This window comes from Thecamonas trahens, assembly GCF_000142905.1.
Source record: "Thecamonas trahens ATCC 50062 unplaced genomic scaffold supercont1.11, whole genome shotgun sequence".
Classification (NCBI taxonomy): Eukaryota; order Apusomonadida; family Apusomonadidae; genus Thecamonas; species Thecamonas trahens.
The window spans coordinates 346674-358633 of NW_013657669.1; the positions used below are offsets into that span (position 1 = coordinate 346674).

The 11960-nt window shown below is 64.7% G+C and overlaps 5 protein-coding genes across 5 annotated transcripts; 1 reads left to right on the forward strand and 4 right to left on the reverse strand.

The window, feature by feature from the left end:
- Positions 1-206: 206 nt before the first annotated feature.
- On the forward strand, positions 207-1242 carry AMSG_03064 (vacuolar protein sorting-associated protein 28). Its single transcript, XM_013904946.1, has 2 exons — positions 207-308; positions 399-1242. Exons 1-2 carry the CDS (start codon positions 285-287, stop codon positions 1173-1175), a joined length of 801 nt encoding a protein of 266 aa, XP_013760400.1. The 5' UTR covers positions 207-284; the 3' UTR covers positions 1176-1242.
- Positions 1163-3465, reverse strand: AMSG_03065 (uncharacterized protein; the record flags this gene model as incomplete). The annotated part of the gene is made up of 1 exon (XM_013904947.1): positions 1163-3465. One exon carries the CDS (start codon positions 3463-3465, stop codon positions 1192-1194), a length of 2274 nt encoding a protein of 757 aa, XP_013760401.1. The 3' UTR covers positions 1163-1191.
- A 252-nt stretch (positions 3466-3717) lies between these two features.
- AMSG_03066 (glutathione synthetase) lies at positions 3718-5306 on the reverse strand (the record flags this gene model as incomplete). Its single annotated transcript, XM_013904948.1, has 1 exon — positions 3718-5306. Exon 1 carries the CDS (start codon positions 5290-5292, stop codon positions 3718-3720), a length of 1575 nt encoding a protein of 524 aa, XP_013760402.1. The 5' UTR covers positions 5293-5306.
- Positions 5307-5466: 160 nt separating this feature from the next.
- AMSG_03067 (uncharacterized protein) lies at positions 5467-8519 on the reverse strand. The gene is made up of 2 exons (XM_013904949.1): positions 8489-8519; positions 5467-7981 (listed from the first exon to the last, which is right to left on the reverse strand). The coding sequence occupies exon 2, from the start codon at positions 7893-7895 to the stop codon at positions 5544-5546; it is 2352 nt and encodes a 783-aa protein (XP_013760403.1). The 5' UTR covers positions 7896-7981; positions 8489-8519; the 3' UTR covers positions 5467-5543.
- Positions 8520-8663: 144 nt separating this feature from the next.
- AMSG_03068 (uncharacterized protein) lies at positions 8664-11307 on the reverse strand. The gene has a single exon (XM_013904950.1). The coding sequence runs from the start codon at positions 11188-11190 to the stop codon at positions 8671-8673; it is 2520 nt and encodes an 839-aa protein (XP_013760404.1). The 5' UTR covers positions 11191-11307; the 3' UTR covers positions 8664-8670.
- Between the last annotated feature and the right edge of the window lie 653 nt (positions 11308-11960).

Sequence of the window (11960 nt, forward strand, 5' to 3'; positions counted from 1 at the left end):
ACGGGTGACGGGTGACGGGTGACGGGTGACGGGTGACGGGTGACGGGTGACGGGTGACGGGTGACGGGTGACGGGGGGGGGGGGGATTGAGCTGGAAGTGGCTGTCGCTGTGGCTTGTGCGAAGGCGCCCCTCCCCCTTCCCTTCCACCCACCACCACCACCACCACCACCACCACCACCACCACCACCACTCGTCCGCTCCACACACTCCACCCACTCCACACACTCCACCCCAATTCCCTCTCCCTTCTACCCTCACCCCCCCACACCCTCACCCTCCACATATGGCGTTCTCCGGAGGCCAGCAGGTACGCCTCCTTCTCCCCTCCCGCCAGCCCCTCCTCCTCCTCCTCCTCCTCTCACTCACCCCACCCACCCACCCACCCACCCCTGTACAGTACGGATACGGATCCGGAGGCAACCCGCTGATGCGCCCGCCACCACCAGGGCTTGGCTCTAACATGGCCTATGGTCGCCCCCAGCGACCAGCGCAGGCACCGGCCCAGGCGCCGCATGTGGCAGGTGCAAGCAATGGGCTGGCAGAGTCCGAGGAGGTCGAGGAGGTCAAGCTGTGGGCGACGTCGCGCGAGCGCGAAAAGGTTGAGAACATGGCTGATCTATACGCCATCATCCTCACGGTCGAGCTGCTGGAGAAGGCGTACATTCGTGATTCGATCTCGGCCGACGAGTACACACCGGCGTGCTCCAAGCTCATTGCCCAGTTCAAGGCAGCCCAGAACCTGCTCTCGTCGGTAGTCCCAGACATCCAGGTCTTTATGGCAGAGTACCGCATGGAATGCCCGGCGGCGGTCAATCGGCTCCTCACTATCGGCGTGCCGGCGACGGTCGAGCATGGCGCGTTGACGTCGGACGACTCGTCCAAGCATGCGCAGCATGTCGCCGAGGCCGTCCACCACTTTATCTCGGCTCTCGACGCCCTCAAGATCGGCCTCTCGGCCGTCGACGAGATCCACCCGGTCCTCAAAGACCTACTCACCTCGCTCAATGCCGTCGCCTCGCTCCCGCCCGACTACGACGGCAAGGCCACCGTCAAGCAGTGGCTCACGCAACTCAACCAGATGCAGGCCTCGGACAACTTGTCCGAGACCGAGACCCGCCAGCTGCTCTTCGATCTCGAGACCGCCTACAACGGCTTCCACACTGCGCTCAAGTAGTTTACAGCCCGAGGCGTCACGCCAGCCCGACCGAGAGCAGCCGAGTCTTAAAGTAGTGCTCGAGCGCGTTGGCGCACTTGTAATACGGCGAGTCGACGTCGTTGTAGAAGCGGCAGTTCTTGAAGACCCGCATGACTTCGGTGACAAACAGCTCGCGTGTCACGTAGTAGCTGCCGGTCTTGAGACGCTCCTCGATCTCGGCAAACGAAATCGGGTTGGGCACCTGCTCGTAGTAGTCGACAATCTCGCGCGGGACCGGCTGGAGGAATGGGCCGGCCTTGGCGTGACCCTTGAGCTGCTCCATCACAATGGCAAGCTTCTCGTGGAGCTCGGCGACCGACTCGGGCGAGACCGTGTCGGCCGGCGTCCACTGCGTCCCGGCCACGCCCGGAATGTCAGCGATCGGGACGGGGCCGCCAGCCGGGAGGCCGTCGTGCTTCACGTGGTTGTTGCTCCGCATTCTGATGGCAGCCTCGAGGACCTTGCGTGCGTTGGCCACCATGGTGGGAATGTTGAGGTAGTCGACGAGCGGCGAGAACCGGCACTCCATGAGGGTGCCGCCGTCGTAGTCCTTGATCCGGCCCTCGAACCGGTTGCGAGGAAGAGTGAGGATGGCCGAGAAGCCCTGCTTGCGGAAAAAGCCCGTGGCAAAGTCGTCGGCGTACGTCAGAAAGTTGTAGATGCCCTGCGCCTTGCACACCTCCTTGAGGTGGTTAATCAGCCTCGAGCCGAGCCCGCGGACCTGCTGCGCAGACTCGACAGTGAGAAAGACAATCTCGGCAAAGCCGTCGTTGAGGAACGGCCGGTACACCACCGTACCGATGACGTGATTGTCGTCGTCAAGAATGATGACTGCGTGGTGCTTGCGGTTAAAGACAAGGCGCGTGATGTAGTCGCGCGGCATTCGCGGCAGGCCGCGCGACACCACGTCCCGCACCTCCCACAGCCAGTAGATGGTCTGCGTCGCGCCGTCGTTGGTGATGCACTCGAAACGCACGTCCTTGGCCCGCCGCGGCGGCGCCTCCGCCGCGGCGCTGCTACTCGCGTCCGCTCCACCCGCTGCCGCGCGCGCCAGCTCTGTCGGCGAGCCCATCGAGCCCATGAGGATCGCCGACGGCGCAATGGTCTGCTGCCCGTTGAGCGAGAGGTTCGAGCGGGAGCCGCCGCCAGCGGCGGCTCCAGCAGCGGCAGCTGCCGCTGCCGTCGGCGGTGCCACCACCCGCCCGGCCTGGTCGGTGTATACGGCGTCGAGGCCAAACTTGGCCCGCTTCGGCTCGCGTGGCGCGACCGTGCCCGACCACGTATCGGGCGCCTGCCGCTTTGCCGATCGTGACGGGTTGTTGTGGAAGATCGGCGACGTTGGCTTGACAATTTCCTCCTTGAGCATGGAGAAAAAGTCAGGAATGAGCGGCCGGAGGTCGGCCGGGAGGAGGAAGACCTGCATGACCCGCTCTTGCGCAAGAGTGAAGACCGAGAGCAGGAACGAGCGGCCAAAGATCTGCGACGCCGCGTAGCGGTAGCCCGCCAGATTCCCGCACTTGGTGCCCTGGCAAAAGATGAGCCACCGCTTGTAGTTGACCTTGAACGTCGTGTCGCCCGGGTTGTACTCGAGGTACCGCGCAGGCTTGGGCAGCATCTGCTCGTCGATCGCCGACATGAAGGTCTTGCACAGCTTGCCAATCCGCGCCACCTGCTCGGCCGGGGCGCCGGCGTATTTGTACTCGAGAAAGTTCATCAGAATCTGCTGGATGACCGGCCGCTCGAACGGCGGCGTGCCAATCATCTTGAGAAACTCCTCCATGTCTGCCGGAGACGACATCAGCCGCGCCTTGTACTTGTGGATCTTTGCCACGTAGCTGTTGCGCTCGTCGCCCGGCGGCATTGATCGAATGGCCGTCACCAGCTTCTTGATGTGGATGACAATGAGGAACTTTTCGTTCATGCTCGCCTTGTTCAGCTTGCTCAGCCCGCCGTGCAAATGTACCGAGTGCTTGCAGTTCTGGCACTCGATCCGCGCCTCGCGCGCCATCGGCTGCGTCGTCGTCCCGGCCTTGATCGCCTGCCGCTGCGCCACAGACTGAGCGTCCAGAAACGACTGGCACTTGCAGCTTGGCTGGAGGCACCGAAAGTACGGCGCCACCTGCAGCTGTTTTTCCAGCATCGGGATCTTCTCCAGCGCCTGCTCCTGCTGCAACCGCTGCTCGCGGGTCGCGGCTGCCGACGCTGCTGCTCTTCCTCCGGCTCCGCCCTTGGCCCCGGCTGTCGTACTTGACGACGACGAGGACGGCATGGCGGTAGGCGTGGGTGTATGTATGTATGTATGTATGTATGTATGTATGTATGTGAGATGGGTTGTTGTTGTTGTTGTTGTCGTGGTGGTGGTGGTGGTGGTGGTGGTGGTGGTACGGAGGTGTAAGTGGTGAGGTGTGTGCCTCTGCGACTTGAAACTTGCTGGCCGTGGTCGCTTCTCCCCCGCACCTCACCCCCCCTCCCTTCCCAGCCGGCCCTCCATCCAACTTTTTACACAAACGCACGTAAGACACTAAGCCTTGGCCCGCTTGGCAGGCCGGGTATCGGTGTCAGCATCGGGCTCGATGGCATCGGATGCCTTGCGGACTGCGCCCGGAATAGTCATTGTTGGCGAGCTGTCGAACGGGAGGTCGACGAGCGCCACCGAGTCGAGATAGGCGACGCCGGCAGAGACGCCGCCCTCGTCGACGTCGGCAGGCTTAGTGCGGAGGAGGTAGCCACCGGCTTTGTTGTCGATCTCGGTGCCCGAGGCGACATCCTTGAAAAAGAGGCCAAAGATGCCAAGCTCTGAAACGCCCTGGATCTCCTTGACCACTCCGCCGCGGAGAACAAGGTTGCGGGCCAGCGGCGGCACAATGCGCTCCATCAAGATGTATGCCTCGAGCTCATCGCGCGACTTGGTGGCGATGGCCTTGGCGAGCGCCGCCCGATACAGGTTGTTCCCGCCGCCCTCGCGCTGCGGCTTGAGCACGTAGTCGTCCGGCGCCGCCGCGGCTTGCGCCAGCACCTCGGTCGCCCGTCCGCTGTCGGCAGGCAAGTCGTAGAGGCCAGCAAAGACCGACGAAGCCGCCGCGGCCTCGGACGGCGACACGTACCGGGTTAGGACCTCCGGGTCGGCAAGCGCCCGCTGCATGGCCTTGGTTCCCGCCAGCTGGTGCGCAATGTCCGGGATTTTCACCGACGTCGACGCCTCGATAGTTGCGCGGATGTCCCAGTGCGCCTGGCTCGGATAGTCGTCGGGAGTGTAGCCGGCGCGAAAGTAGAAGACGCTTACCGGTGCACCGTTGAGCTGAACAGTCCCAGCCTCGTCGTCGTGCTCGAGGTCTGCCATGAGCGAGTCGTGGGTGGCACGGACCATGTTGATGCCCGCAGACTCGAAGAGCAGGTACTGGATCCACCGCTGGTCGTACTGGTTAAGCTCGCCGGCCTGGACCACCATGACCACCACCGGCGTCGCGGCCGGTGCCTGCCGCGCCACGTACTCTGAGTGCGCCAGCGTGAGCAGGGCCACCAGCTCCTTGAGCGCTGCGTTCGGCGGCGAGTCAAACTCAAGCGCTGGCTGGACGGCCCCGCGCTTGAGCTGATACTCGTGGAGCGAGCACGCGATCGACGAGAGCGCCGCGTACGCCACCGAGATGGCGTTCTGCTCCACCTGCAGGATCCGCAACGGGTTGTCCTGCTGCGGCTGATGCAGCAGGTAGTCGGTCCGCCAGATGCCGGCCACCACGCCCGATCGCCCACCGGGCACTCCGCCCACGGCCTCGAGGATGGCCAGCTGCGACGCCACAAACGGGTCGCGCTTGGCCACCGGGCGAAGGACCTTGTGCAGCAGCTCGCTGTCACTCGCCGACGCCGAGAGCAGCCGGTTCATCAGCGGCTGCAGCGCCCACACATGCTCAAAGGCAGCCTTGGGAAACGGCGAGGGGTACAGTGCGAGCGGTGCGTGCGTCACCCCGGTCCCGGGCACGTCCTTGACCAGACCACGCGTCACTGCCCACTGCCCGGCCTCGCTCGCCAACGTGGCCACCTCTGTGCTCTGCGCCAGAGGCAGCTCCAGCGGCTCGGGCAACCGTGCATTGCTTGTCATGATGGAGATGTTTGTGGCGTTGAGTGGCGTGGAACGGGGGTTGAGGCCGGGGCGGGAGGCGGGCGGGTGTGGTCGCCTCCGGGCGGGGCCTGCTGACGCCACCTGTTGCTGTCCGGCCGAGCACTCGCCGTATTCTCGCCGCATACTCGCGCGGCTCAGCAGGCATCGATGTTAGGCATTTACTGTAGTTGCTTGGTGTGGCGTGTTGGTGTGAACGAGTGATGATGGATGCGCACCGTAGATGGGCGGCGTCACATCTGCGGCTCAAGGATGTGCGCAAAGGGCGAGGCCCGTCCGGAGCAGTCGGCAAAGAGCAGACCGGTGGCAGAGGTCTGGTCGTGGAGGTCCAGGAACGAGGCATGCCGCGAAACGATCGGCGTGGCAGGCGCCGACGACGACGGTTCGAAGCCGGCAAGGAGCGCACCGAGGCTCGAGTGGCCGATGGCGCCCGACGCGCCTGGCGCCCGGCAGTGGGCGAGCGCAGGCATCGAGCCGCGCTCCAGCAGCGGGAGCGCCGAGACCGAGCGCTGGACACCCGGCGCCGCCGTCTCGGCGGGATCGTCAAAGATCGACGCCAGCTCCGGGTCGCTCGAGCCCATCTCGAGGTCGAGGTAGGATGGGAGCCGCGACCGCGACGGCTCGCCGAGCAGGTTGCGCGAGACCTTGAAGAGCGACGCAGCCGAGCCGTCGTCGTCCAGGCCGTCGTCATCGCCGCTGGCGCCGGGCCCACGCTTGCGCTTGCGGCTCTCGCTCGCCTCGGCCGACGGCTCGCCGAGGCTGGGGAAGAGCTCCTCGGCGACGGCGCCGCTGTTGAACGGACGGAATGGCGCCTCCACCGAGGGCTTGGGCGTCGTCACGCTCGCGTAGTCCTCGCGGAGCTGCGCTGCCGTCGGCGTGAGGCGGCCGACTTGCGGCTCGACCATGGTCAGCGACGCCGAGTCGAGGCCCATCGTGAGCAGCTCCTCGTCGGCAAGGCCCGCCCGTGACGACGAGCGCGACGTCGTCGCTGGCTTCTTGGGCGTCACCCGGTTGGCCTCGGCGAGGCCCGAGCTAACAGCCGCACGTACATCGGCGCGCGGATGAACAGCAATCTTGGTTGGCGCGGCCATGGTCACGTTCGGGTCGTTGTCCTCGTCGCCCGGCTGATAGTACCCGGAGCTGGCCTCCAGAGAGGGTTTCAGCCCGTCGTCGTCGCGCGCGGCCTCCAAGGCCGCGGGGCCGGACGGCTCCGCCTCCACGCCCTCCTCGTACGAGTACGCGTAGTAGTACTCAGCCTCGTCGTGCGGGAGTGGCTTGCTCGGCCATGCGTACGGGTCCAGCTCGCTCACTCGCGACGGCTTCTTGAACGCGGATGCCTTGGCGTCGGCGTTGCCCCGGAGCAGCTGCGGCGCCCCGGCCATCGACACCGACCGCCCAAGGTTAACCGGCGGCATAAACGTCTGCGGCAATGTGCTCGACGACGACGACTTTTTGCGGATGACACGCCTGCGGATCATTTGCCCACGCGCAGAGTCAGGCGCAGGATGCGGTGGAACAAGTGAGGTCATCACTGTCGCCGCCCGCATCGTGTTGGGCGTCGCGAGCTCGACCCGCGTCGCACCCATCGACCCGTTCGCGTTCGGGATCGGGACCGACGGCGGCCGCGGCCGCTGCGGGGCCGACCCGGCCTTCGCCTTGGCCTTGGCCTTGGAAGTCTTGGGAGTCTTGGGAGTCTTGGGAGCCTTGGCAGCCTTGGGAGCCTTGGAAGCCTTTGCGCCTGTCTCTGCCACTGGCTTCCGAGCGGGTGCCGCACCTCCGTGCTGCGGCGTAGCGGCAGCAGCGGCACCGTCGATCGGCGGCGGGTGCTCGGTCGGCGCAGGGTGCGAAGCGATGCCCTTGCGCTGCTTGGGGCCCTTGGAAAAGTTGATGTCGACATGGTGCCGGACATAGGTCTGGTGCGGAAGGATAGGAGGGAGCACGGTGAGGCATGCTCTGTTCTGAGCCTCTTTGGAGGCGAGCCTGCGGACCAGCTGGGTCTGGTTCTGCAACCAGTTGGCCCGCTCGGCCTGCCACGGGCCCGAGATGAGCGACTTGCACATCTCGCATTCACCGCCGCACTCTTCAAAGTGCATGTAGTGGATGGGAAAGGCCATCTCGTGGCGCTCCACCGCCTGCTTGCGGTTGGCAATGCGCGGCGACGACGAAAAGTACTCGCAGTTTGCATGCCGGCAGATGTGGTCGTCGCGCCCGCCGTCTATCGTCCACTCCTCAGCTTCAAAAAGGTCGCGGCATCGCGGGCAGTCGCCGCCGCACTCGGCCACGTGCTGGCTGTGCAGGCCGAAGCGCCGCTCGTGGCCGGCCATCTGCCGCGGGTCCAGCGAGAGCATCCCGCACCCGGTATGCTGGCACTCATAGTAGACCACCTCGGGCGAACGCGACGCCCGCTTGCGCGCACGGGTCGTCCCGGTCGGCTTCTTCTTGGTTGTGGGCGCCGCTGCCGTCCCCAAAGCCTTGCCCGCTTTCTTGCTCACGCCGGCCTTCTTCTTGCTCGCCTTCTTGGACGGCGACCCTGCGGGATTGGGCTTTGCAAGTGCCGACTGCTCCGAACCTGAAACAATCACCATGCTGCTTCCCTGCAGATCAGTGCTCGCAGCCTTCACCTGTCCCCTATCGCCGCTTCGATTCTCTGTTGCTCGTCCCGCCTGTCGCTCTGTCTTGATACGCACATAGGTGGGTGAGTGGCAGCGCCAGCTGGCCAGCCGTCACTCGGCAGCATTGATTCTACACCCGAATGTCCCAACGAGGCAGAATCAACAACCAGGCAGCCAGGGGGGGACATTCGCACCCGCACTCACCCATGACGCTTCTGCACAAGCTGTGGACATAGAGAGGTCTTACCCGCTCCAAGTACTACCCCATTCCGCTCTTGTCCGCTCCCGAACGTGCCTCACACTGACTCGGTCCCTCCCAGCAGTGTCGGTTGGAATGCCCCCTCGCCGCAAAATCGACCCTGTTTTTTGGCCTCTCCCCCTCGGCGGCCCCCAGGGGGGGACCACGTGGGGCTCCGCCGTGTCTGGGAGGACGACTAGCTGGGCATGGGACCCGGGGCTGTGGCCGTAGTACTGGGTTGTGGTGCGCATGGGTACATAGCCACAACCAAGAACTGAAAGGAGGAAGAGGCCGGGGACGTTGGGGGGGCAATATCTGTGCAACGTACGCAAAGGCAATGTTGAGTCGACGACTCGTCGAGAGCACAGTTGCTGAGTGGCGACCGTGGCGGAGGGGGCGCGGGTGGCGAGTGAAATGTTGATGAACGGCATCATGAAGGCCAGTCACATCCCAGACAAGTATCGTCATATTCAATAGACCAGAGCGAGAGCGAGGGGGGGGGGGGGGCGATCAGTTGAGAGCAAGTATGGGCGGGGAGCGGTGCGGCGAGCGGTGGGAAGCGCGGCGGCGAGCGAGGGCCGAGTGGCACGACTGGGCGATGACCGAGGAGCAGAAGATGTAGATGAGGCAAGCAACGAAGAGGATCCAGCAGCCGTGATCGAGGGTGGCACGGACGTCCATGCATGTGTTGTCGTTGTGGAGAGGGCTGGAAAAATACTGGGCGAGGAGCGGGTTGATGGCGTTGCACTTGTCGCCGACGATAAAGGCGGCAAATTGGTGGATCTCAAGGAGGGCGGCTATGACCGAGATGACAAAGACGTCGAGCGACGACCATGCGTTGAGGACTTCGGCGAGCCGAAAGATACGCTCTTGCTGGTCCTCGGTGAGCGGAGCGAGCCAGAGAATGCCGAGCACAAGGTGGTGGATGACCGGGATGATCATGGCGAACATGAAAAAGGTGAGCTGGATGGTGCGGATGCCGATCGAGTCAGGCGCGGTCGACGCGCTTGGCAGAGCAAGGCCGAGCGAAATGAGCGAGTACGACGTGGCGGTCTTCTCGCCCAGAAAGGCGAGAACGAGCTCGGTGAGGCCGTGGAACTCGAGCTCGAACGACTTGACGACGGCACCTGCGGCGACAAGACCAAATGAGGTGACAAGCAGGAGAGCGACCGAGCCGGGGAGCCAGGCTGAGGTGGCGCGGGCCGACGAGGCGAGCGCCACTCGGGCCGATGGCAGGATGACTGGGCCGGTGACCGCGTCCGGGTTCGGATCTGCGGCTTGGTGGACCGCTGCAGCGGCGCGGTGGTAGTGGAGGATGACGTGGGTGAGGCAGAGCGAGACAATGGTGGCTATGAGAAAACCATAAAAGCCAAAGTACGGGACGACGACAATGTCGATGGCGGTAGCGCCGGCAGGCACGTCGGCGCTTGGGACGGCCGGCGCAGCCATGGTCATACGAAAGGCGACCATCATCATGACCAAGACGTACGAGTCAATGAGCGAGTACTTGCCGCAGGCGTCAAGAATGCGGAGGACCCGCTCGCGCCCTGCGTCTGACGAGACCGGGATGAGCCATGCTCCGAGCATCATGAGGAGCTTGAGGTACGGCCACGCGCCCGAGAAGACCGCAATGAGGAGCGCAAGCGGGTACACACCGGCCTCCCACATGTCGTGGACCGAGTTGGCGAGCGTAAACGAGAAGATCGGCGGCAGCATGACCTTGCCAGTGCCGAGAGTGATGACAACCTCGACCGAGGCGCCGACCGAGGTGTTCGCCGAGACGAACAGCGCAATGTTGACGAGTATGACGGCCGGGATGGCGTAGCGGGCGAACCACGGGACCGAGTCGTCGACCGAGAGCGAAGCGCGCCCCGCGCAACATCCTCTCCGCGAGTGCCAGTCGCCGACCCGTGGCGAGGCGAGCGCAAAGCCTGCGCTTGACGACGACTTTTCGTCGAGTCTGCCACCCAGCGCCGCAAACGACGATCCCGGTGAGGCTGCGTCGGCAGCAAGCTCGGCGTAGGTGCCGGCGCGCGAGCTGCTTAGCAGCGGGCTCTCCTCGTGAGCGCCCTTCACCTGCGAGCCGGCCGCCATCGAGTTGCGGACAAGGACAAGGAGAACAACAATGAGGAGCGAGAGGATGAGCGCGCCGAGAAAGGCCTGGAACGTCCGGCGGTAGTTGAAGGTCTCGGCAGGCGAAGTCGGCGCCGAGCAGAGGAGCGGCGGGTCCGCGAGCACGCCCGCCATCCACACGTTGAACGTTTCGGAGAGCGGCGTAGCGATAAAGCAGTCGAAAAAGGCCGGGACGGCGCCGTTGAATGACGACAGCAGCATGCCGACAAACGCGTCGAGCGCCGCATCAAGCTCGCCCTCGACGCCGTTGGCATTTGTCAGCGGCGTGAGCGAGATACTCTCCACCGTGGTGTTGAACGAGATGTCAGTGACGTTGACGACCGAGAGGAGTGCAAGGAGACAGCCGGGATCCTCAACCTGCGACGGTGAGAGCGCAACAACCCGCTTCTCGAGAACACCAAGGAGAACGCCAAAGTCCATGATCGAGTCGGCGAGCGAGACCTCCAGCTGCGCGGCCTCGTAGAGCTCGGCGCCACGAAGGGTAGCGTTCGATGCTGGGATGGAGACGTTGACCGAGACGTCGGCAACCAGCATGAGCTTCGAGGTGGCGGTCTGCGAGGTGAGCGTGTACGCACCGGTCGGCACGAGCGCGTCAAACTTGGTCCATGTGTTGAGGCCCGAGACATTGAGCGAGTGCAGTGTGAGTGTCAGGTTACCGGCCGAGCCGAGCGGAAAAGTAGCCGAGTCAGGCAGGCCAAAGCTTGCCAGGTCGTCGATGTACACCATGCCGGTGCCTGCGGTGAGGACGTCCACAATCTTGTTAAGTCCGAGCGGGCCGCTGGCGCCGACAACCGAGTCGAGAACGTAGTCGAGGAGCCCGACCACGGGATTGCCAATCCACTTGATGTTGCCTGGCGGGAGCGGCGGCGGCGGTAACGGGGGCGCGGTGTCTCGCATGGCGCCAGCTTGGCGTTGGCCTCCTGCACCGCCGCGGTGAGGTTGGTAGCGACAGCGGTCTTCATCTCGGCGCAGATGACCTTGTCAACCTCGCGCTGGATAAACGGAGTAGCGAGCTTAGCAACCTCGTCAAGAATGGCGCGCTCGATGAGCGAGCCGGCAAAGGCGACCGACGCAACATGAACCGACGCAAGGCAGTGGGTGAGCTTCGCGGTGTGGGCGAGGCCGTCCGGACCGGCAACAAGGGCGAGCGTCGCGGCGAGCGAAGACGCGTCGACGACCACCGCCGCCCCGCCGCGAAGATGCAGCTCTTTGTGGCGGGTGTCGCCGATGTAGTACGCACCACGGCATGAGACGGCCAGGCCACCGACATCGAGCGAGATGACCGAGCCGCCGGGCGCGTCCGATCCGACCGAGTCGAGGCGCAGGCCGTCACAGACGAGTCCGTCGAGCTCGAGCGTGTATCTGTCGTGGTCGAGGCCAAAGGCCATAGCCGGAAAGTGGAGCGAGAGCGAGGCAAGCCAGCATGGCAGGTCGGTGCATGATGCTGTAGAGAGGGACGTGAGGAGGGACGTGGGGTTGGGCGTGGCGAGAAGCACGGGCGTGGCGAGAGGCGCGGGCGTGGCGCAGGCCGGCGTTGTCACCGCCACCACCACGACCAACGCGAGCGCCACAAGCTGCGTCCAAGACGCTGTGAGCATGTGGTGATGAGTGTGTATGTGTGTGCGTCTGTGTGTCTGTGTGTCTGTGTGTGTGTGGGGGTGGGGGGG